General features: G+C 37.3%; 1 protein-coding gene across 1 annotated transcript in view; it reads right to left on the reverse strand.

The window, feature by feature from the left end:
• RYR2 (ryanodine receptor 2) overlaps positions 1-22,961 on the reverse strand; it is a 286,628-nt gene that overhangs the window by 220,185 nt on the left and 43,482 nt on the right. Inside the window, exons 6-9 of the mRNA XM_062489006.1 lie at positions 16,354-16,368; positions 5,800-5,874; positions 4,974-5,052; positions 4,097-4,209 (exon numbers count right to left, since the gene is read on the reverse strand). Of these exons, the coding sequence (XP_062344990.1) occupies positions 4,097-4,209; positions 4,974-5,052; positions 5,800-5,874; positions 16,354-16,368 (282 nt within the window). The remainder of the gene's footprint in view (positions 1-4,096; positions 4,210-4,973; positions 5,053-5,799; positions 5,875-16,353; positions 16,369-22,961) is intronic.

Below are 22,961 nucleotides of genomic sequence, written 5' to 3' on the forward strand. Positions count from 1 at the left end.
GTTAGTCAAAAACCAGAAAATCAGAAAGCCCAGAGCTCCAATAACACTGCTGTCAAAAAAAAAAAAAAAAAAAATTAAAAAAAAAAATGCCAGCAGGGGCACAGAGGTTCCACGTCATGTCTCAGCACGTAACTTTTTGCCGGGCACCCTCACTTCCCACATGGGGCTTCTGCACCTCAAGCTAGGGTTGTGGTTACTCCTACACCTATTTAGTGTTCAGAAAAGAACAAATCCCAGGCTTCCAGTGACTCTGGTGCCTAAAAAGAAATGCCAGAAGAGCACAATAGTGCAACAACATGTCTCCCCACACAAGTTTTTCCCTAGCACTATCGCTAGCAACACAGGGCTTTAACACCTCGGCCTTGCGTTACTCTTACACCTAGCATTAGATATTAATCAGAAAACCAAGAAGCCCAAAACTCCAATGACTTTGTCATCACAAAAGGATTGTCAGGAGGAACACAGAAGTGCCACAACATGTCTCCCTACACAACTTTTTTCTTGGCACCACCACTACCCACATGGGGCTTTAACATCTTAGCCTGGGTTTAGGGTTACACCTAGGGTTAGGATGGGTTCAGAAAACCACAACGGTCAGAGTTCCCTGGACTCTCCAGCTACAAAATGCATGCCGAGGGGAACCCCGGACTGACACAACATGCTCTCTGCACACCTCTCTTCTTGGCATCTGCTTTAAGCCCATGTGGCTTAAACTGCTCTACCTAGGGTTAGGGTTACACCTAGTGCATGGATATAAATCTGTTGTATTATGCCAAAATCTCTGTAATGTAGATTCAAAACTGTGTAATTTGTTCTCTTACCTGAATTCTCAGCCAGTATACAACTGACCTTATGGATAAAAAAATTCAGCTTTTTCTTTATTTATGCATTCTGAATTTCAGCTTAATGTCTAATGATATTTTCTTTAATTATGTTTAACGGCCATGTAGAGACTTCATGGATTTGAAAGAAATTGTAATTAATTAAACCTCTAAGTTATTGAAAATTGGTAATACAGAAATCAAGAAGGTTACTAGTTGTTAACATGAGGCATAGGCAAAGCTCCATGCTGAGGCAGTTACTACTACATACAATTTTGGGAAAGATGCTGGAAATATGACATCTCTTCTTTATCTGGCTGTACTTCCTCAAGAAAGAAAACACCAACTCTGGCTTGAACTTAAATGCTGGCAATATTTATAGCAGAACATCTTTCTGCTCTATGCTAACAAGGTTCAGCAGCGCCAAGCTCCCCCTGTGAAATATTTGGCAATAGCACAGCTCACACATTATATAACGCCACAAGCACTTACATAAGTGCTTTTCTTCAGAAATGCTACACGGGATAATAAGGATCCAATATCCCATTGTCCAGGTAGATAATGAGAATCAGAGTATGTGAATGACTTGCCCTGGGACATTATTTTGAGTCAAAAGTCAAAATCCACCTCTCTGGACCTTTTTAAAATAATTTTAACACTAATCTTCCTATCACTTTAATACTTGCTCAATGTAAGTAAAAAGATAACTCTTTGGGGAAAAAATAGAGCCAATTGTCCCAAAACACTTCATTTTGTGAAAGAGGAAAGGAGGTACTACATCAAAGTCCTAATATTTTCCCAATACTTTTGTAAAAGGCATCAGTTGCCACATTCTTTTAAGAGTTGTACAAAATAGCAGCTACAATATGACACTGCACTCAACATGTAAACAATGAACTGTAAATAGTTTAAAACTTATAACCTTTGAAGTTATTTTTGTAAACATCCAAATGGATTAGGACAAACAGTTTAAGACAGAGACAGCTTTCATGAAAAATATTCACTTATTGGTAACTCATTGAGTATTCTTTATCAACAGCTTTGATTTTCATAAAAGCTTCATTGCTCTATTGACAGCGCTAATACAATTACTGAATAGGTAGCAAAGCCAAAAATATTTTTATGACTGTGGAGCTACACAGTTTACCAGCTCTAGCCTTGAAAAACATCTTTTCATAAAAATGTGTGAGTACACGTTAGAGCAAAATTAATGGGCTGACTACTTGTTCCATCTTACTGTCAAATCAGAGCTGTATTACTGGAATAGGCTTAATAACTATTCATTACAATCTAGCTCTAAAACACTTTAAGAGTGTAATACAGTGTTCTCTCTGCAATGAAAATATTATTTATTTTTAGTATATTGATATTTTGCATGGAACACGCAGTACATGCATTAACACCAGATCTAAAGGAAAATCAGTCTCTGCAGACAGAATTTTGCTTTTTGCTGTATAAAAGTACATGTGACAGCCTTGAGAATCAACAGCTGAGGCACGAACCGTAAATAATAGACTGAGCTGATTATTACTAATTAGAGGCCAGGACATGCCTACACAGAGACACAATCTGTACCAAAATTCAACTTCAGCAACTCAACTAAGCAATTCAAAGAAATCCAATGTCTTCAAATAAAACCTTTCTATTAATTAGATTTCTCATCAATTCAGTCAACAAGTTGTTTTTTCACTATGTGTAGATACAATTCTCATAAAAGTAATTATTTCAAATAATTTTAAAATGCAAAGATGATCAGAAATTTTTCAGAATATCTAATTACAAAACTCATTAACTGAGCTATTGAGCTTCTAATCAGAAGTTACAATTTTATTCTAACAATTATGAAAACTCATTTTCCTATGTGTTTCAAATAGAAGGGAGAATATTTTCAATTTTATAATTGTCATCTTATTAAACCGTTCACTTTTTTCTTAAATACTTAAAAAAAAAAAAACAGAAAAAATACTCATAAAAAATACAAAGTGAGTAATAGAGAATAAAGTTCAATGACATATGCACATCTCATAGAATCACAGAATACCCAGAATTGGAAGGGGGCCACAGGGATCATCGAGTCCAACTTCCTACCCTGCACAGCACCTTCCCCAATTACACACTGTACCCAAGAGCATTGGCCAAATTCTGTCAGGCTTGGTGCTGTGACCACCTCTCCAAGGGAGCCTGCTCCAGTGTCCAACCACCCTCTGGATAAAGAACCCTTTTCTAATATTCCACCTAAACCTCCCCTGACACAACTTCAGGCCATTCCCTCAGGTCTTGTCCCAGGTCACCAGAGAGAAGAGATCAGTGTCTGCCCCTCCTCTTTCCTCTATGAGAATGCTTTAACTGCAATGAGTTCTCCCCTTCAGGCTGAACAGACCAAGTGACCTCAGCTGCTCCTCAAATGCCTTCCCCTCAAGGACCTTCCCCATCTTCAATGCATTCCTAGATCTGAGAAAGATTTTTGAAAAACTCATAACACTTCCTGTTTAAAGAATTGTTTTTTAGAGTTGATGGGCCAAATCACTGGGGCTGATTTTTCAGAAGCTTCCACCAAAATTATTTTCTTCCTATTTTCACCTTCTTTTTGCCATAGAGAGTAGTTCAGGTGTTTGAAACATCAAGAATAAACAAAGGAAATTCATCTTAAAGTGTTGACCTGCTTCATTACAGAGCAAATGAGAGATCCTTTCGTGAAGAAGAAAGTTGTAGAAACGAGTGACAAGAAGCAGTTAGCACAACAGCTTGTAAAATATTTCAATTATATTTAATCACTGAGTATTTTAATTGTATTTAATTAAGATGCATCAGTATCTCTTTACATTACATTGTACAATATCTCAATAAAATGTGGACCTTTTAAGCCCACAAATCCTGTGTACCTTCATTAGGCATCCCAAAATTTTGTGCAAAGTTTTACTATATATGATAGTGTTTTTAACTATGAGCACTCACCTGGATTCTAAACATCTCAATTATGTAATTTGGAAATTATTTCTTTTTTCTGTATTTGCTTATTTTCATCTAGGTAATTTTTTAAACTCCTATTTCACTACTGAAATAAACAAAAATTAGATTAGCCATATATCAAAGTCACACTTTCCAGAACTTCAGTGTGCTGTTTTGCAAAATATTATTATTTAAAAAAAAACAGTTTAAGCATCTTAAGTTTTACTTTCAGGAGGCAGAAATGTAAGCCAGATTTTACTGTAAAACTTCCATTAATTTTTTTTTCTGTAGAAGAACCACTGTACAGATAATTTTATGCAACTTACCAAATATCTTTCTGAAGAGACACTGACTAAAATCAGATCATCTCCAACACGCACTTTTTCTCCTTCTGATCGTTGTTTGGAAGCAGGATGTATGGTCCACCAGCAAGCCTCACCTAATATCAGTATTGAGTAGCAGAAAAGAATGAAACAAGAAAGAAAAGAACCAATGTTACTGATGTTACTGTCACACTTGTTTCAGTCTTAAAAGTTCTGATCCAGGTTTTACTGGGCTAAACCAAGTGTCCATGTGTTTTCTGTTAACTAGTATCATTTCTTCATCACTTTGTTGCAAACTCAGCTCTAAATAACACACACAAGCAAAAGACTAAGACCTCTGGAACAGTGATTCCAGAGTTGACTATAATGATGGTTTTCTGTGCTCTCTAGGAAAACTGGTCCAGGCTGCTTTTGCGCAAGTGATTCCCTGTCACCCTCATTACAGATTCCAGAAAAGATATTGAAGAATATTCTGCTGAGAATTTGGACAAAGAAATAGAGCAACCCATAACTAAGGGCAATGAAAATAAGTACTTACATACCACTTAAAATAATATTCAAAGATCACATAAATCCAAATTCAAATATGTTCTTCCTCTTTAACTGACTGTTAGTGTCTCTAATTCCCCAGAATATATGTAAGTATTAAAGTCACAACTTCTGTTCTTGCTTTCAGATGGGCTTCTTTAACTAAAGCCATGCTATTCAGAAAAAAACTCAGATCTTTGATCAGTTCAATTGTTGCAGCTATTACTCTTACTATTCCTATCTAAAGCCAAGCTTTACACAACAAGCAAACAATCTAACTAGGAAACTCTTAGACTTTATTTTTTAGACTAACAGTATTCTTCATTACATAGTCTTTTAAGTTAGTGGTTACCTGTTGTGTCCTCTTGCAATCCTACATCAAATGCCAGCTTATCCATTGATGATCGAGATGTAGAGAGACAGCATAGGTACTACCAAAAGAAAAAAGTATCATTGCTTGTTCTGCTCCCTTGTAATAATATAAAAAGCCATCAACCTACTAACATAGGATTGAATATTCTCAGATTGCCCCCATTAATTATTACCAAGAACATGTATGCCTGATAAGCTGAAAGGCACTCAGGGAGCCTTGACAAAAATATATGATCCAAAATAACCTCTTGGTCTACCCAGGTTACCTTTTTACTGAGACAGGAATACTAAGAGTGGAAATAAAGGAGCTGGTTGCATCAGAGTTCATCTCCATGAAGCCCCACTTGTAGGTAAGAAGTTCAGAACCTGTATAATTCAACAGGGAATTTCCAACTAATACTTCTGTCTAAAATACATGTAAGAAGGAATCTCCTTTTCCACCCAGTCTCTAACGAATGCTCAGGTTGACAGCAAGGTGCCAGCTGTAGATTCAGTCACAGCTTAAGCAATACGGAAAATCCAAGGGGAAAGAAATGAAAATTCACCAACTCAGACTTACAAACAGGGAATTCAGCACTACGGGAGCCAGACTTAGCTTTGGCACTTACCCAGATACAACCAGCTTGGTTTTCTATTTCCAAGCATATACCCTTGACAAAGGTTTCTAGCAACCACAGTAAAATGCCTCTGATGTGAGTAATTCTCCAGATATCAGTAAATGGCAATATTCTGGGCACCTCCAAACATGGCTTTCACACAGAAAAGAAATCACTGCTGGTTCCAACTCATGTACCATGGTTACATACCATGCCGCTGTAGGAATGGCGCAGCAAGATTGCATGCCCATAGAGCAGTGTTCGATGTCCTCCACCTTGAGCAGACTGAAAGGTAAAGAGAGATTATATACTGGTATGCTTTCATAAAATGGAGCCTTTGGAGAAAGAAAGAGGGAGAAAGAAAGAGGGAGGGAGAAAGAGGGAGGGAGAAAGAGGGAGGGAGAAAGAGGGAGGGAGAAAGAGGGAGGGAGAAAGAGGGAGGGAGAAAGAGGGAGGGAGAAAGAGGGAGGGAGAAAGAGGGAGGGAGAAAGAGGGAGGGAGAAAGAGGGAGGGAGAAAGAGGGAGGGAGAAAGAGGGAGGGAGAAAGAGGGAGGGAGAAAGAGGGAGGGAGAAAGAGGGAGGGAGAAAGAGGGAGGGAGAAAGAGGGAGGGAGAAAGAGGGAGAAAGAGGGAGAAAGAGGGAGAAAGAGGGAGAAAGAGGGAGAAAGAGGGAGAAAGAGGGAGAAAGAGGGAGAAAGAGGGAGAAAGAGGGAGAAAGAGGGAGAAAGAGGGAGAAAGAGGGAGAAAGAGGGAGAAAGAGGGAGAAAGAGGGAGAAAGAGGGAGAAAGAGGGAGAAAGAGGGAGAAAGAGGGAGAAAGAGGGAGAAAGAGGGAGAAAGAGGGAGAAAGAGGGAGAAAGAGGGAGAAAGAGGGAGAAAGAGGGAGAAAGAGGGAGAAAGAGGGAGAAAGAGGGAGAAAGAGGGAGAAAGAGGGAGAAAGAGGGAGAAAGAGGGAGAAAGAGGGAGAAAGAGGGAGAAAGAGGGAGAAAGAGGGAGAAAGAGGGAGAAAGAGGGAGAAAGAGGGAGAAAGAGGGAGAAAGAGGGAGAAAGAGGGAGAAAGAGAGAGAAAGAGAGAGAAAGAGAGAGAAAGAGAGAGAAAGAGAGAGAAAGAGAGAGAAAGAGAGAGAAAGAGAGAGAAAGAGAGAGAAAGAGAGAGAGAAAGAGAGAGAAAGAGAGAGAAAGAAAGAAAGAAAGATGAGAGAGCACTGTGTACTTTGAGCCACCACTTATTTGGTAAAAAATGTCTTCTAGAATCTCGAATCCTTTCTCCTCATGCTGAAAGCAGGTAGCCTTTAAGAGCAGCTTTGATGTGTGTCATGCTGCCCTCTACAAACTTACCTATTGCTAAATGTCTTCATATTCACCCATTTTCCCTACAAATTATATTATTTTCTAGACAAATGACAGATGATATGCAGAGGGAGATTTTTGAATATTCTCCTTATTTTACCAGAGAGTAATGTTGTCTTCAACTACATTGAAGATCATCAACCTGTAAATTGCTTTGTCCCACACTGCTTTAATACTATCAGACAGAATTCTTTATCTGCTAGAACAGGTAAATGTTCAAAGCCATCCAAGCTAACTCAACAGTATTTGGGGACTCTGAAAACTCAGGAATCACATTCAAGTAATTGCTCCTCTTGAGAAAACCAGCATAAATCTTGAGTAAAAGAAAATTGAAGTGATAAAATCCACTTTTTTTCCAAGAAACTACAATCATTTTCCCCCAAGATTTTCACTACAGTTTCTATGTATCAATAACCAGTTTAATCACTCATGAAAGAATAAATAAATCTTGTTAAGGCATGAAAAAAACCTTCAACTTCTTCTGAAGATTTATGTATTCTTTATGCAGAACTGCAGATGATTAACACTGGACAGGAGAAGAGACTGACAAGACACTGTCAGGAGCATAACTTCGTACTTCTCTGACAGAACAACTCATGTAACATTATGCACAGCACAGTCTCTAAGAAGCAGTGATAAGTAAATATTTTATGAGTCCATAAATGTGACAACTCCATAAGCATCATTACTCTTTCACATAGGAAGGCTATATTTAATTTTAAAGAATTTAGTTTCTTATATATTGAATTTATACCCTTTCTTTTACTATAGAAATCCTTCTGTTTGACTGGAACATCAGATTCATTAAAAGTAAATTTCAAAAATCATACTATCTTACATCTCTGGCAACTACATTTCAGTGATGAAGATCAATTAACTGAGTGGCTATGATGGCAGCATGCAATTATTTCCCTTCCATGTTTATTTGTTGTCCTTCTTTATCTTTTATGTGTTAGCATTTATTGAACTTTGAATTACTTGGCCAAGGGGAAAAAAAACAAGAGGGATAGTGGTGAAATGCAAAGTACTTCAAAAGTCATAATTTTAGCATTTTTAAGAAATTGCCAAGAGTGTCTGGCTATTATGTTCATTAAGAAAAGAGCAGCTTGATGGACACAAGGTATATTTTGATGGTCAACAAGCTGCATAACAGTCAAAATGCAAGAGGCACATTGAAAAATCTCTTTGGAAGACTGAATGACATGAATTTTTACTAAGAAATAGTCAAAGTCATGGAGTTTGTCCCAGGCGCAGTTTGGACAGAAAGATATGAAGATTTAGCTCTGAACTGCCATTAGCACTACCATTTTTTCCAAAGGCACACGGAAAGAACAAGGCATTTGATAATGTCAGGCCCACTGTGCCAAAGATGAACATTGAATGTTTGCTGCTCATCACACTAGGGAAGAGAGAAAAAAACTGCTGTGAACATACTGTCCTACCAGCATTTCAGCTTTACCTGCAAACTTTATCAACAACAGTCACAGGTACCCAACTAACAAAGTTAGCAATAAGGACAAAATTTCAAAATTTCACCAGTATTTTTTATCAAAAGTGTTCTATTTTATTATCCATAAATCTGATATCTAACAAAGATTTGATTGCCTATTGCACAAAAGCGAGAGAAGAGAACAGCATAACCAAAAAATCACAGCAATATTAGTTTACCCTTTGGCTATATTGATTTGTCTGTTGAGCACCTGTTTTGTTAAATTCTCACTTGTAGTTGAACAGGAGAACAGGTGGTTCTAAAAAAATTCTATCATTTTTGTGGAAAATGGAGAGGCAGGTTTTTAGATAATTTTTTTTCCAAGAGGATTAAAGCAATCCTTTTAAATTAGTAATACTTGGTCCATTAGAAGAATCTAAGCAAGTCTGTGGGTTTTTTTCTTAAATGTAAAAAGCATTTTAAGCATTTTCCACTTAAAGGTTTCTGAGAGGTAATCATAACCAAACCATTCTTCTGCAGACAAAGTGAAAAGATGAAACAGAAAAATACAGGAAAGGATAGAAAACAAGGCTGGCTCTGTGAAAATGCCTTCCATTTTGGAGTTTGTCTTCCAGGACATGCACATACCTGGAAGTTAATTTCCTATTTTAACAGCTTGTTTCATAACTACAGGTGCAGCATTTATCTTTAATAAATGAAAAGCTGCAGAAACTGCATAGCAAGTAGCTGTTGGGCCACGATTGTCTATTGAAATAATATTTGATTTTTTAACTTAACCCTTTGATTTCCAACAGAAAACTATATTTTCCACATTAATAAAAACTAAAATTTAACAATTGGACTTCTGTGGCAAAGATGTAACATCCAAGATGAGATCTGACATTGAAGTTTTACCAAATTTCTTGTAATATTGCAATAATAACATTTCAGAAGACTCTGAAAATAAGACTACTTGGAAGCCACAATGCTGACTAACTCAATCCATAAGGCCCACAGATTTTTTGCACAAATGCATGAATGGCATTATAATGCAAGGCAGTTGCTAACAACCACATTACTTATCATGATTCTTATTTTCTTTATGTTTCTAGTTTCCAATTTTCAGAGTAATTTTCAAGTTGAACAATACATTCCTTGAATAAAACCAGGCCGAACAAAAATAAATTTGTTTTCAAAGAATAACTTATCCATTGAATCTCTACAAGCTATGCTATTCAGGAGTATCAATTATATTAACACAAAACTCTTCATATTTTCTTCACCAAGAATGTAGGTTACAGTAAAATACTTAAAAGCCTTCAAACTGGCAAACACTGAATACAATAATATCAGATTCAAAGCATAAGGAACTGACAAATTCACATTGCATGTAAAAATTTCACGTAAACTGGCCATTCCTAATCCAATATTTTTGCAGTTAGAATACAAGATTAATTTGGAGTAATATCATTGCCCAAAAGTAATTTGTAAAGAAAAGGGAATTTATACTATAACAAGAATTAGAGCTGAATAAATTAGTATTCAAAAAAATATAAACAGCTTTCAATTCAATACATTGGAAGACGAGGCAATGACAACAGATTATTAAGATCTGAGCTGTTTAATTTGATGTAAAGACTGTTATTGCAAACCAAAATCAAGAAAAATAAACTAAAATTGGGAAACATATTTTCCATGGTTTCTTCATAGAAAGAGGATTAAAATGCCAAAAAGGACTCAAAAGCTACAACCTAAAAGCTACATAGTAAAATGTGCAAAGACAGAACAAAAAAAAAAAAATCTCTTTTACTATGAATACCAACCCAATATGGAGTAAGATATGTTATACCTGATTCAACCATCCCTTTGTATCAGTACAACTCACAGGCACAGAGATGTAATCAATCACCTCACAGAGCCAAAGACTCACACAATAGCACCTGCACTGCTGTGCCTATGCTGCACTCCTGGACACACATGAGAAGCTGCAGGGAATTAATCATGGTCACATGAATGCATGTTTTAAAACCATTTGTGCTTCTGGGAACCTCACAATGGGACCTTTTAGAGGCTGGTGAATAACCTCGTGGCATCCATGATTTTGAGTCAGCCATTACCTTTCCATTCTTTTTATGCTAACAGCCTTATTTCTACTAGACAAAAGCATCCCTTAGACCAATTAGAACTCTGCTGCAAGCAAATGCTGATTTTTTTCCTGACTTTTCTTCACAGGTCTACACAATCTTCAAATGTGTGAGAAAAGAGAAAAAGCTATGAACTTCAGGGAGGTACCAGAAAGAAAACCATTGAAAGTATTTAAAATTATTTAAACAAGACAGTTATTTCAGCGCTTTGCATATGTAAAGAAAAAGCTTCTGTAATGTCATTATTCAGAAATGCAATGCTTAAGAAAGCCTAACAGCACTTGCCTTTTTTTTTTTTTTTAATCACATGGCTATTCAAACAAGTCTAGTCATCAACAAAAGCAATTTAAAAATACTGAATGTGTCACACGGGAACTTATTCACACTTTAGAAACACTCATACCAAATAACATAGTGAGTTTTTAGGAAGAATGTAACAGCTTTTCCTGCTTCATGCCATGAGAGGTCCATATTAGTAGAATGGAATTACTGACATGTGCTATAGGGAAAATGACAGTACAAAGACTAAGATTTAAGGAAAAAATAGTTTGGTTTACTTCAAAAAATAATTTAAAAAACTCAAATGGAACAATAAATCACATCAGTAAATCCTTCAAAAATGTAGTCCATATAGCTTACAGTTACAGTATAGCATGACCTAATCACAATCAGCTGCTCAGCCTTGCATTTCCTATGTGCCCTAGATGCAGCCCTAACAGTCTAGATGGAACTTATGATCAATCAATATTGCTTTTAATGGGTTTTTAAAAAAATACTAAACAACTGCTTTCATGGCACTGAATATGGTAATGTGGCTGTACAACAGAAGAAGCAACATGCTCCCCATTTTTCCTCACAAGCTCTTTTCAAGGCAACTACCATAAGATACCCTTAAAAATTTCAAATATGACTGTTAGTGGTTGTTTCACATGTACATTGGAGTAAAAGAATGTCCTATAAAGCACTGACTATTCCAATTTCATTAAAATGGAACACACTGACAATGGCCATCTTGAACTTAAAGCGGATACTGGAGACAGCAGCATGTAGAACATAGGACACCAATACTTCCATAAAGACACTTGCAAATGAGAACACAAAAGGCATCATGTTCTCCATAACAAGGATGTTCCAAGTTTCATGAAACTCAGGAGTTAATACTGTTAGAAAATTACAGTTATTTTAAAAATACTCCTATTTCTAAATCTAGACACTTAGACCAAATGCATAAGCAGAAGTATAGAATTAAATACAGAATTGGCTTCAATTACCTTTGTGAACCCTCTTAAATGTAAATCTACCACCACTACAGAAATAAACCAAGCAGGATATCGCACCCACCATGATGGAAATACTAAAGAATTATTTTTACATAAAAAATGAAATACTCTTTCAGTATTGAAATCTTCTCCAAGTCCCTTCCCTGGGACTCACATTGCAGCTGTCAATCTTTTCATTCCAGGGAATTTATTGCATTCTGAAATTCTGGGTTTGATCCACTAGAAAGAAATCAAATATGAAATCTGGGTCTGACCATATGTACTGGCATGAAAAAAATTCCAACAACCATGTATTCTGAGTAAAAGTATATTTAGGCCCCGGTGTTCCCAATTTGAAACAACCTGAGTCAAGATCAGAGATGTAAGGCTGTTGGCATCAATGCCTTTAGGAAGATGCAGAAGAAAGCTTTTAAACCAGCAGGCTACTATAAGCACTTATCCTGAGCTAGTTACTTGGGGGGGAAACAGTGACTGCACAAGGAACGTGCTTTGTTTATATAAAATTCTTTTCAACTTCCTTCATTTAAGCAAATTAAAGCTTTGTATTTAAGCAACCAGCAAGACAAAATGAAAATTATTTAAAGTATATGGAATAAATTCAAATCTTGAAAATTATGAATCCTTATTTAGAAGAAGGAAAACCTCATGATGGCTGGCAGAATCAGTCATGAAGTGATTGAAATCAGGAAAAGAATAAAGGGACCTGGGAGGAATAGGAGGGAAGGATGTCCCACAGTCTCAAACTGTCTCACCATGATTCTACACATAAATAAATATTTGCACGATACTACAACCATTTCTGCAGAGGAAATGATTCTCAAAATACTTCCATAGCAATGTAATATCTAATCACCTACTGATTTCATTATTAATGTGCAATTTCTTAAAATGTTGTAGACCAATGTTGCTGGAGGTCAGCATTTATCTAAAATCAGCAATAATGCAGTCCTACAAGCTGCCCAGAATAGGAGGCCACAACAGGTTAAGTGTTTGAGACCTCTTACTCCCCACAAGTACATACTGTCTAAACTTTTTCCACACTGAACACAGCTTCAGATGACTAATGAGAGCTTCTTTCTAGTACCAGGCAATAGCCAGCTGGAAAATACAGGAAAGCCTGTTCTCTTATACCTCTGTGATCAATTACGTGAAAAGCTAGAAATGAAAAACTAAAAAAAAAAAAATCTTGATATGGGGGGTTGACCTTGGCTAGATGCCAGGTGCCCCCAAGCTCCAAGCTGCTCTACCATTACCTCATCTCAGCTGGACAGGGGAGAGAAAGTAAGAAGGAAGACAAGGAGAGATAAGGCAGAAATGAGAGGTCGTACGTGCGCACAAGCAAAGGAAAAAAACAACAGATTTTATTTGCTACTCCCCATCACCAGGAAATGTCTGGCCACGTCCCCAGAAGCAGGGCTTCAGCACGCATCATGGTTGCTCCAGAAGGCAAATGTTGTAAATAACAAATGCCTCCAATTTCTCCTTTTCATAGCTTTTATATATGAGCTGACATCACTTGGTATGGAATATCCCTTTAGTAAATTTGGCTCCAGTGTCCTAGGTGTGTCCTACCCCAAGATCTTTCCCACATCAGCCCACAGATGAGAGGTGGAATGTTGGAGAGACAGTGCTGATGCTGTGCCAGTGCTGCTCAGCAGTAGCCAAAACACTGGTGTATTATCAATACCAATGCAAAGCACAGCACTGTGAGGGCTGCTGTGGGGAAAATAAACTCCATCTCAGCCAGAACTAATACCCTTGATGACAAAACATCCAGATTAATGTAGCTTAATGCAAATAAATAGCCAGCAGATAGAAAAAAAGGCCCTTTTGGTCAGTAATTCAGACCACCTAAAACCTGAGCATTCTGCTTGTGGTTACACAGAGAGCTTAGGATATCCATGGCTCTGAGTGTAGCATTCAGTTTTGTGAGATGAATGCCAACCAGAGTCCAGAAAACCCAAGCAGTGGGTGAAAACAGAGTGTGGAAACAAGCTGAATCACTTCAGAACTTGTGAAGTAACCCTGGAACAGAGCTAGAAGGCTTGTGAGACAAGATTAGTCAGGCAAAACTAAACAACTGATGCTTGGAATACTAACACTGGGAAATTAAATCTTCAGCAACGTCAGAGAACTTGAAAATGCTGCAAGCAGAAAAAACTACAAACCTACAGAGAATAAGCCTAGAAGTTTTATATGTTCTTCTTGCTCATAGAAGTATACATTTTATTTTCAAATTTTGATACAAAACCAGATAGAATTTCCTTTCCGAAGTTACATCATCCAGGCCCAGAACCCTTGAATTATTCTACTGAAGAAAACAAAAATGCTAACCCTTCTGCAATTACTGTGCTCTTGGGTTTCTTCTTTCCAGTGGTTGGCACCAAACTAGCATTTAGCTGCTTAGAATTTAAAGATGCAAGGCAAATCAATCCACTGATATGAGGCATTGAGCTAATATTCCCTCACTCTGCTATCACATAATAGCAATATAAACGGGTGAATTCAGTCTAAAACCCCTTTCTTTGTCTCACTGTAGTTTACACACCATGTTACATTAGAACAACAAACAGGAAGTTTAATCTCTCAAGACATTATAGATGCTATGCATATTAATGTCTTTATACTTTACTTTTAAATCACTATTGACTGTCTGTGAAATTCACTACCAAACAGAAAATGCTGCAAAAATTCAGCCATAGAGTGCAGTATGATCGATGAATGCTGATACCTATTCCCAGAAAATGATGGCCACTGTGACAAAAAAAGTAAGAAAAAGCAAGTAAAAAAAAAAAAAAATAAAACAACCTTCTTTTATTATCTTGATCAGCAGTTACCTCCTATTTTGTGCCAGGCCAAAAAAAAAAAAAAAAAAAAAAAACCAAACAAACAAACAAAACAAAAAAATAAACACCTTCAGCTAAACTATAGGTTTCCTAAAGATGGCTTGAATTAAAAGCTGCATCATGTGCAATTATGCTCTATATAAATATCACATAAAAATCTGAATTTTAATAAAGCAGCTGGCCAAAATAAACCCATAAGTATGTCTTATTCAATTGAGAAGAGAGAAGTATTTTACTATCTACATTTAGAAGACCGGAATAATTAGTAATGATGACAAAAATTTGTGCCAGCACCACGCTAAAGCTAAATTATCCCAATTTTGCTAATATTGACCTGTTGAAAGGCAGAATCAGAAACCCTTCAAATATGCTTCATAATTAATATTTCTGACACTACATTTATATTATCAGTTTCCTATTAATGGAAAACTTCAGAACAATGAAAAGTAGATGCAGCAGTAAAAATTAACCAAAAGTAAATAATACTGATTGTCTGTTTCCAGATTTATATGTGAAACAAACATTGATATTTATGGCTGAGGCAACACTTCCATTCAAAATGCCTACTTTCAAGCACTTCCAGTGTTTTGGAAAAGAAATTGCGCAGGAAGATAAAATTTATCGATTTCTCTTTTAGCCTAGTGAGGATTTCTCTTCCCCCATTCTCCTCCTCTTTATCTGCACAGGCCATAGAAGAAATAATAAAAATCTTCCTGGTTATTTTAGAGCAAAGAAAGTGGAGGAGGGAGGCATTTTTCACAGGTTAAGGATCGTGACTAAGCTTTTTCTGTTGTTGTATGGTACAAGGAATGTGAATCATCCTTGTCACTTGAGAAGGAAACTCACAGATAAAGAATAAGACAGCCGAGTGGGAAGAAAAGATGGATCAGCAGAGGAATCATGCTAAGAAAACTCCTCTGACATCATTAAATCCAGCCCTTAAAATAGAACTGCTTATCTGGCTGAAAATTGCTCACTTTTGGAGAGTAACAGTGAAGCAAGACCACACCATAGAAAAGTAAACTCTTAGGGAATGAAAATCAGTAAAGAAATCATTTTAGAAGCTGAATTGGGAATAGACTGATAATTAAAGTAGAAAATGGGTAAGCAACACATTTTGGAGAAATCTGCAGCTAATTGTTTAATGTCAGTTATTCAAAATGCTTGGAGGTTCACCAAGTTCTTTGTCATAGTCTTAATGAGACAGAACAAAAACAAAAACAAAAAGAAGCAGCCTCAAGAAACAGAGCTCCTCCAGCAAATGCCAGTGACAGCCCCATCCCAAAGGCTGTCCAGCCACCCCACGGGTGAGACACCAAACAATCAGAACAGCATTCTTGTCACAGAAGAAACAGTGTGGTGCCCCTGCTTTTCAGAACTCTTTACTGTAACTTCTGTTATTTATTCATTGTCTCAAGATTTGGTATTTACCACATATTGCTACACTCTCACTTCAAAGGATTAATTAGTATGAAGTGAAAATTAGAGAAGCCAGACAAAAGTCCTTTCTCCATAGCCTGCCTTTGGTCTTTCATGACCATAACCCCAAAACAAACCAGTCACTGTGATTTCTAAATTCAATTAAAAAAAAAAATCAGCAGATTTTATGTTCCAGAAGGTGAGTTTGATGCTGATGTTAAAAATTAATAAATACCATTAATTAAATTAAATTGTCAGAATCCACGGGAAGTATAATACCAAATGTTTAACTTCCTTACCTTCATCATAAATTTCTGTAGATCCATGAGAAGGGGGCAAAAAAAGAGAAAATGTGAAAAGAACATTTGCTTTCAGGTGCATAAAAATGGGATTTGTTTCCCCTGAAAAAGTGAGTCAGAAACCCTCACTAGAAACCACATTTAAAAGCAACATTTATCATTGCAATTAACATAATTATAGCTTGTGCTGGAAAGCAAAACAGCTACTCTGAACAAGGCTTTATCCTTTTTTTGTTGTTGCAATAGTTTTCTGATTTTTCTTCACTTGAAATAATATAGCACATGAAATATCTCTTGCTTAAGGATTAAACACAGTACAGGTAAAACAGGAGCCATGCGTGTTCATCTTAAACAACTTGTTTGGATGAGTTTCTAACAAGTACAATATGAGTTGTTAAATCCTGCACTCCAAGTGCAGTGCTGAAGAGCTACACCACTATCATAGCAACATATTATATGCAAATGCAAAATAAATTAAGAAAATTTAAATATTAGTAAGACTTCATGCATTGGTTTAAAAAACTCAGGTGCCACATGGCTGATGCTAGAAGACTATGGAAGTTCCTAGGTTAATTTTCATGAAGGTTGCTCAAGAATAAAAAGACAATTATATGTGACATGAAGTGATTTGCTTTTCTTTGTCAGAGAGTTATGGCCACCTTTTCTCCTTTTGTCCCCATCAGGTCATGTTTTTGTATTACAAAGGTTGAAAGTGAGGACTCAAGTCTCTCCCTACCCCAAATGAAAAGATATTCCAACTGGAGAGCTTCCAAGCAAGGCTGAGTCCTTTCATTTCATACATGCTTTTTTAAAGAGAAGTATCTGTTCTCAAAGATGTACAAGATGTTCTAGCTAAAAGAAAAAAAAGAACAAAACTATAATAAAATCATCTTAAAATGTTCAAAGACTTCTCTCCTTCTCTTCTTTAGGTCTATTTGGTTGTTATCAGAACAGCTTTGTAGTTATTTGTAGCTGTGAAATTCTGCTGCTTTTACTGGGTGGCTCCAGAAATGAACCAGGAACCTTTGCTGAGCTTTCTACAGGGGGATGTGTGTAAATTCATTACTACATAAACAATTTACGTACAGGATTAATTCCAATTAATCCTTTTCTGTATTTGTCAATGCGGACTTTCACTTGCCAACATGCCGTCAGTTTATCAAGGACCTTACATCTATTAAAAAACAACCTCTTCCAGCTGTCATTTTATTCTGAGAATTACATGACCCCACTGATTTTTTCCATATTACAAGTACATTAAACAACAGCCCTGTAAAATCTTCTGTTTCTCTCCTTGATAATTTATTGAAATGCTTAATTGTAATATTTTAACTACCTTCAAATTAAAGTGAATAGTTTATATCTTCCATTGATTACTAAAATGATACAGCAGCTTCTTGAGCTGGATTCTTTGAAAAACCAGATTTAATAATTCTTTCTCTTCAACTGATGTATTAAATGAACTACAGTAAATGAGAGAGAAAAATGTAATCTATTTGGGTCAGTCATATCATGTGCTTTAGAGCTACTTTAGTTCCTAAATAATTTTTAAGGTAATTGGCACATCATTCTTGGAGCTAGAATTTGCTATGGACAGACCCCCTCAAGAAAACCTGAAAGACAACAGTGGGTGAGGGAAGTTTGACCACGTATCTATTTAACTAACTATTGTTTTAAAAAAACCTGCCATATTCTGAAATGTAATTGTGGCAAAAAATATTTTCATGGCAAATACTTAAACATATGTTACGCCCACAAATGCAAAGTGAACCTGTGAAAGCTCAGGCCAAGCCTCAGAACCTGTGACATGCCAGCCTGTGACCTGTGAGGGCCACAGCTGCAAGCAAATGGCCAGCACAGAGGGTTCTGGACACTCCTGTCATACTGTTCTGCAAGAACATTCTCCAAGGTTTTTAGACCAAATCTCCTCTTCGCTAAAAGAGAACGCTTACTTTGAAAAACATTAATTCTCAGCTTGGGGGGGAAAAAAAGGGAGAGAAATACCAAAAAACCCCCAGCAGAAATGATATACTTTATGTATGCAACAGGCTGTCACATAAGAAATTTCTTCAACTTATTCTCTGCGGAGGGAAGAACTTCCTGCTCCTTAACACTTGTTCTCTGTCTCTCAGTACAATTGTGCACATGAGTTTCTGGACTAACATTAACAATTCAGCATGCATATATGAAAATTTAACAGATATAACACATATATAATTTCAAATTCCTTAAAGTCATTCTAACTTCCTGTCCTGTTTTTTTTTTTTTTTTTTTGGGACAGAGTAAAGTTTCTTCCTATGGCTGGCACAGTGCTGTATTTGGAATTTAGGATGAGAACAGTGTCAGTAACACACATACTCTAGTTTTTGTTAAGCAGTGTTTATCCTAAGTCAAGGACTTTTCAGGTTCTCTTATCACCCTGTCAGGGAGTAGGCTGGAGGGCACAAGAAGTTGGGAGGAGACAAAGCCAGAACAGCCAACCCAAACTGGCCAAAGGCATATTCCACACCACACAGGATCATGCTTTGCATACAAACTGAGGAGAAAGCTGGCCTGGGGTCACTGCTCAAGAACTGGCTGGGCATCAGTTGGTGAGTGGTGAGCAATTGCTTTGAGCATCACTTACTTTGAATATTCTAATTATTTTTTAATTATGATTATTAGTAATATTTTGTTTTCTGCCCTATTAAGCTGCCCTTATCTCAACCCACAAATTTTCCCTCTTTTTTCCTCACAATTCTTGCCCTAATCCTATTGGAGGTTGGGGAGGCAGTGAGCTAGCAGTGTGGTGTTTAACTGCCTGAAGATTTAAACCCCATCAATGCTTTCGGGAGCCCAAAATGAGGCACAAAGGGTTGAGATAACAATAGATCTGACCAGAGCATTCTATAAAAATTATTTATAAGCATTCATTTTAGCAGTTTATTAGTCTCTGGGACAACGTTGATCTACTTGCTCTAAGAGTTCATAGAAATGACAAATAATACAATATTTTGGGTTGTAGGGGACCTTAAAAGGTCATCTAGTCCAAACCCCCACAATGAGCAGGGACATCTTCAACTAGAACAGGTTGCTCAGAGCTTCATCCTTGAATGTCTCTGGGGATGGGACATTCACCACCTCTTTAGGCAACCTGTTCCTGTATCTCACCACTCATAATAAAAAACCTTCTTCTTTATATCTAATATAGAATGACCCTTTTTTAGATTAAAACCACCACCCCCATTCTATCACAACAGGCCTTGATAAAAAGGCCATCTTTCTTACAGCTGCTGTACATGTTCTCAAAGTTGAATAATGTAACATCTTTCTTGTGGTGCATGTTGCCTGCTGTGCTGTTTGTCACCTCGGTGGGCTGGATTAAGGCCATTGTTTTGTTGTATTTTATGACACTTCATTAGGATAGAATAAAATTGAGAGTGTGAAACTAACCTGGAGCTTGTACTCAGCATTGCCACCACTTCTATATTCCAGGAACCATCTAATGGAAACTACTAATAATTACACCTTTCATCTTTACTTCAAAGAGAGCCAATCTATGTGGGAGATACCTTCTTCCACCTTCCTCCTTCTCCAGGCTAATTACAACAGTGCTTGACAATTCTGAATATCCTCAGGATGTTCAAACCAGCATGTTCTTATTGCTAGAGCTCCTGATTGTGTTTTGGGTCTTGTTTATGGTTAAACAACTATTTAAGAATATTGCTCACAGAGCTGTGCTGAGGCTGGATAGTGATGAGTGGCAGGGTGTGTGGGATGGAATAGGCAAGCGCCTAGGACAGTGGACACCTCCAGCATTTTGGAATCACACCTACGAACAAATGCAGAATCCTGAGAAACTAGTGAAATATTTGGAAAAAGTATTCTGTCATCCTGGCAGTTCCAGAAAGACACAAATCACATGCTTGGGGGCCTGACCCAGGCCTATCGAGCCCTGCTCAACATTATTCAGTACCCTCAAGGGGCAGAGAAGGTCTCTGGATCTGATGGCAAAATGCCAGGCTCTGCAGCTACCCCAGCCCTGGCAACAGGCATGGCAGCTGAACCAAAGGACCGACACACGCCAGTGTCAGTCTTCTCAGTACACAACAAGAAATACTAGAAGCAAAAGTGAGGTCATTTAGTAAGGGATGAAGGAGTGTCTTCTAAGAGGGACCAGGAAAGAAAAGTGGACAAGGCAGACTACTCCAAAGCAGGGTCATCACAAGAACAGGAGGAGGAAGAGAGGGAGACACTGATTAAGGGAGAAGAAAGAGCAAAAACTCACAAATGAGGTGCCAACCACTGGATCTCTTTCCCTGAGTGAGATGTGAGATGTGTGAAAACATTTCAGCTGCTGCCTAGTGTCTTGGTAAGCCCATTGTCACCTTGCTGCTCCTATGTTAGGAAAAAGGGATCAGGAGCCCAGAATTAGAGGGTAAGGAAGTGGGTAAGAAACAGCTGGGATTCCTTTCTAGGTAATGATTGACAAAGTGGTTGGAAAAGGGGTACAAGTCCTTGGGTTCTGAAGGTGACCTCTGTCAGATGTGAAAGGAAGGTATCCTTTCAAGAAAGATATTGTATGTCACCTAGGCAAGTGGAACACCATGGAGAAAAGTAACCAGCACCTGAGGAAATAAGCCATACTGGAGGTGGATGAATTGGCTGGCCAACTCCAGTATCACAAAGAAAACCTTTCTTCCTTCATCATCTCAGCTGTGGAAAAACTGGTCCAGCAGCACAGAGATCCAACTCCCCACCAGTATGGACCAGTATTTCCACTATTAGGGGTAAGCTTTCCTCTGCTCAAAAGAGAGGACACACAGCCCTGTGGTTTGTACGCACACAGTGAATGACCTCAGAGAAGAGATGAGGAACTAAGCTGGAAAATCTGCCTCAGTCCTAGAGGTACAAATACGTGAGTTGCAAGTAAAAACACTCACAAATGGGACTCTTCCAGGAAAATTGCTGGTCCAGTTTCCTGTGGGCAGTTCCCCAGAGCAGAAGGGCTGATCTTACTCTTGATTGAAGGGACTTCTGGTTCATATTTACAAGAAGTGAGTAGTCAAAACTATTGCTATGACTACAAGGGCCTTGCCCACAGAAAGATGGATGAAAGGAACAAAGGGACTTTACTGTGTGGATCCAATGGTCTGGCTCATCAGACCCACAGCAGTAATAGGCTCTACTAGACACCAGTGTACAGTTGTAATGCCTTCAATTCCTATTTGTATTTCAGGAGTGACAGGGGGATCCCAGCTGACTGTATTGGAGGTCAAAGTGAGCCTGACTAGGGATGAGTGGCAAAAGCACTCCATTGCGACTGGGATGAGGGGACTAAGCAGTGAGCATAGCAAATCCTGGGAAAGTGAGACCAAAGCAAATTTGGTGATGAAATGCATTGAAAATATCACTTTCTCCTTCACTTGTTAAAGAAATCAGCGTTTTCTAATTTTTAATGCTGTTTCTCTAGTGTCCACTTTTTCCAGAAGTTGTCCTGAGAGGTAGGACTGGTAATTGAATGCAACCAACAACAGCATAATCATACTCCTCTGATTAAGTCTTCAGTTGCATTATGTTATCTGATCTTTCAGGGACAAACACTTGTGTGAGTGCTTAGCATCAAACAAATATCCTCACAGAGGAACTAAACTGAGCACTCAGCAGCCAGAATACCTGACTGGTTTGGAATAGGACCTGAAAAAGGAAAAGTAAAAAAAACCAAAAAAAAAAAAAACAACAAAACAAAAAAAAAAAAAAAAAAAAAACAACAAAACAAAAAAAAAACCCACACCTTTGCAGAATTTCAAATCATTATATTTGAGGAACCTAACACCTGTCATTCTATTTGTCTTTCTAATTATTTCCTCCTTCTCAAAATAAAGCAAATAATTGACATTTTAAACCTACTGACTGTTTACCTGAGAACACTAATGGGTTTTTAACGTAAATATTTACTGCCGTTTGATGCCATTATATTCCTCGGCTCCTTGGACAGCTTTCAGGTAGCTTATCACATACTATTCTAATTTATCATAATTTCACCTTAATTCTTGGGCTTCCTGGCTAGATGCAAAGAGAAAAATATTATTTCTATTTTATTTGGAATTTTTTAATAGGAAAGTTGCCAAAAAAATCCTTTAATTTAGATATCATCTCCTGACTACATCTTTTTTACAATATTTTAGCATTCCATTTGCTAAAATAGAACTATTAGATCTTTACACTAACCTATCCAACAAGTATTGAAAACAAGTAAACTGAGAATGTTTGCCTTAATTCACAGAAATTGCTATTGCTACATAGAACACAGCTCGAAATTCTCAGATCTATAATAGAGACTGCCAGAGAAACACCAAGGAGACCCTAGCATACATTTGGAAATGCCACTATTTGATTGAGATAAGTTTCAATCAATTTGCACACAGATTTCTTTTGAAATTAAAAAGTGTACTTAGAAAATGTTTGTATTAGTTTCTTTTGCTGATGTGAATTAGACTTGGGCTTCAATTAGCATCTGATAGAATATACAATACATTAAGGATGGAATTATAGATGTGGTTGAAACTATCACTGCACGTGTGGCATTTTAAGCAGCATTTCCATAGTCACTCCATTTTGATATGCCT

Source organism: Cinclus cinclus, chromosome 3 (genome assembly GCF_963662255.1).
Source record: "Cinclus cinclus chromosome 3, bCinCin1.1, whole genome shotgun sequence".
NCBI classification, from domain to species: domain Eukaryota; kingdom Metazoa; phylum Chordata; class Aves; order Passeriformes; family Cinclidae; genus Cinclus; species Cinclus cinclus.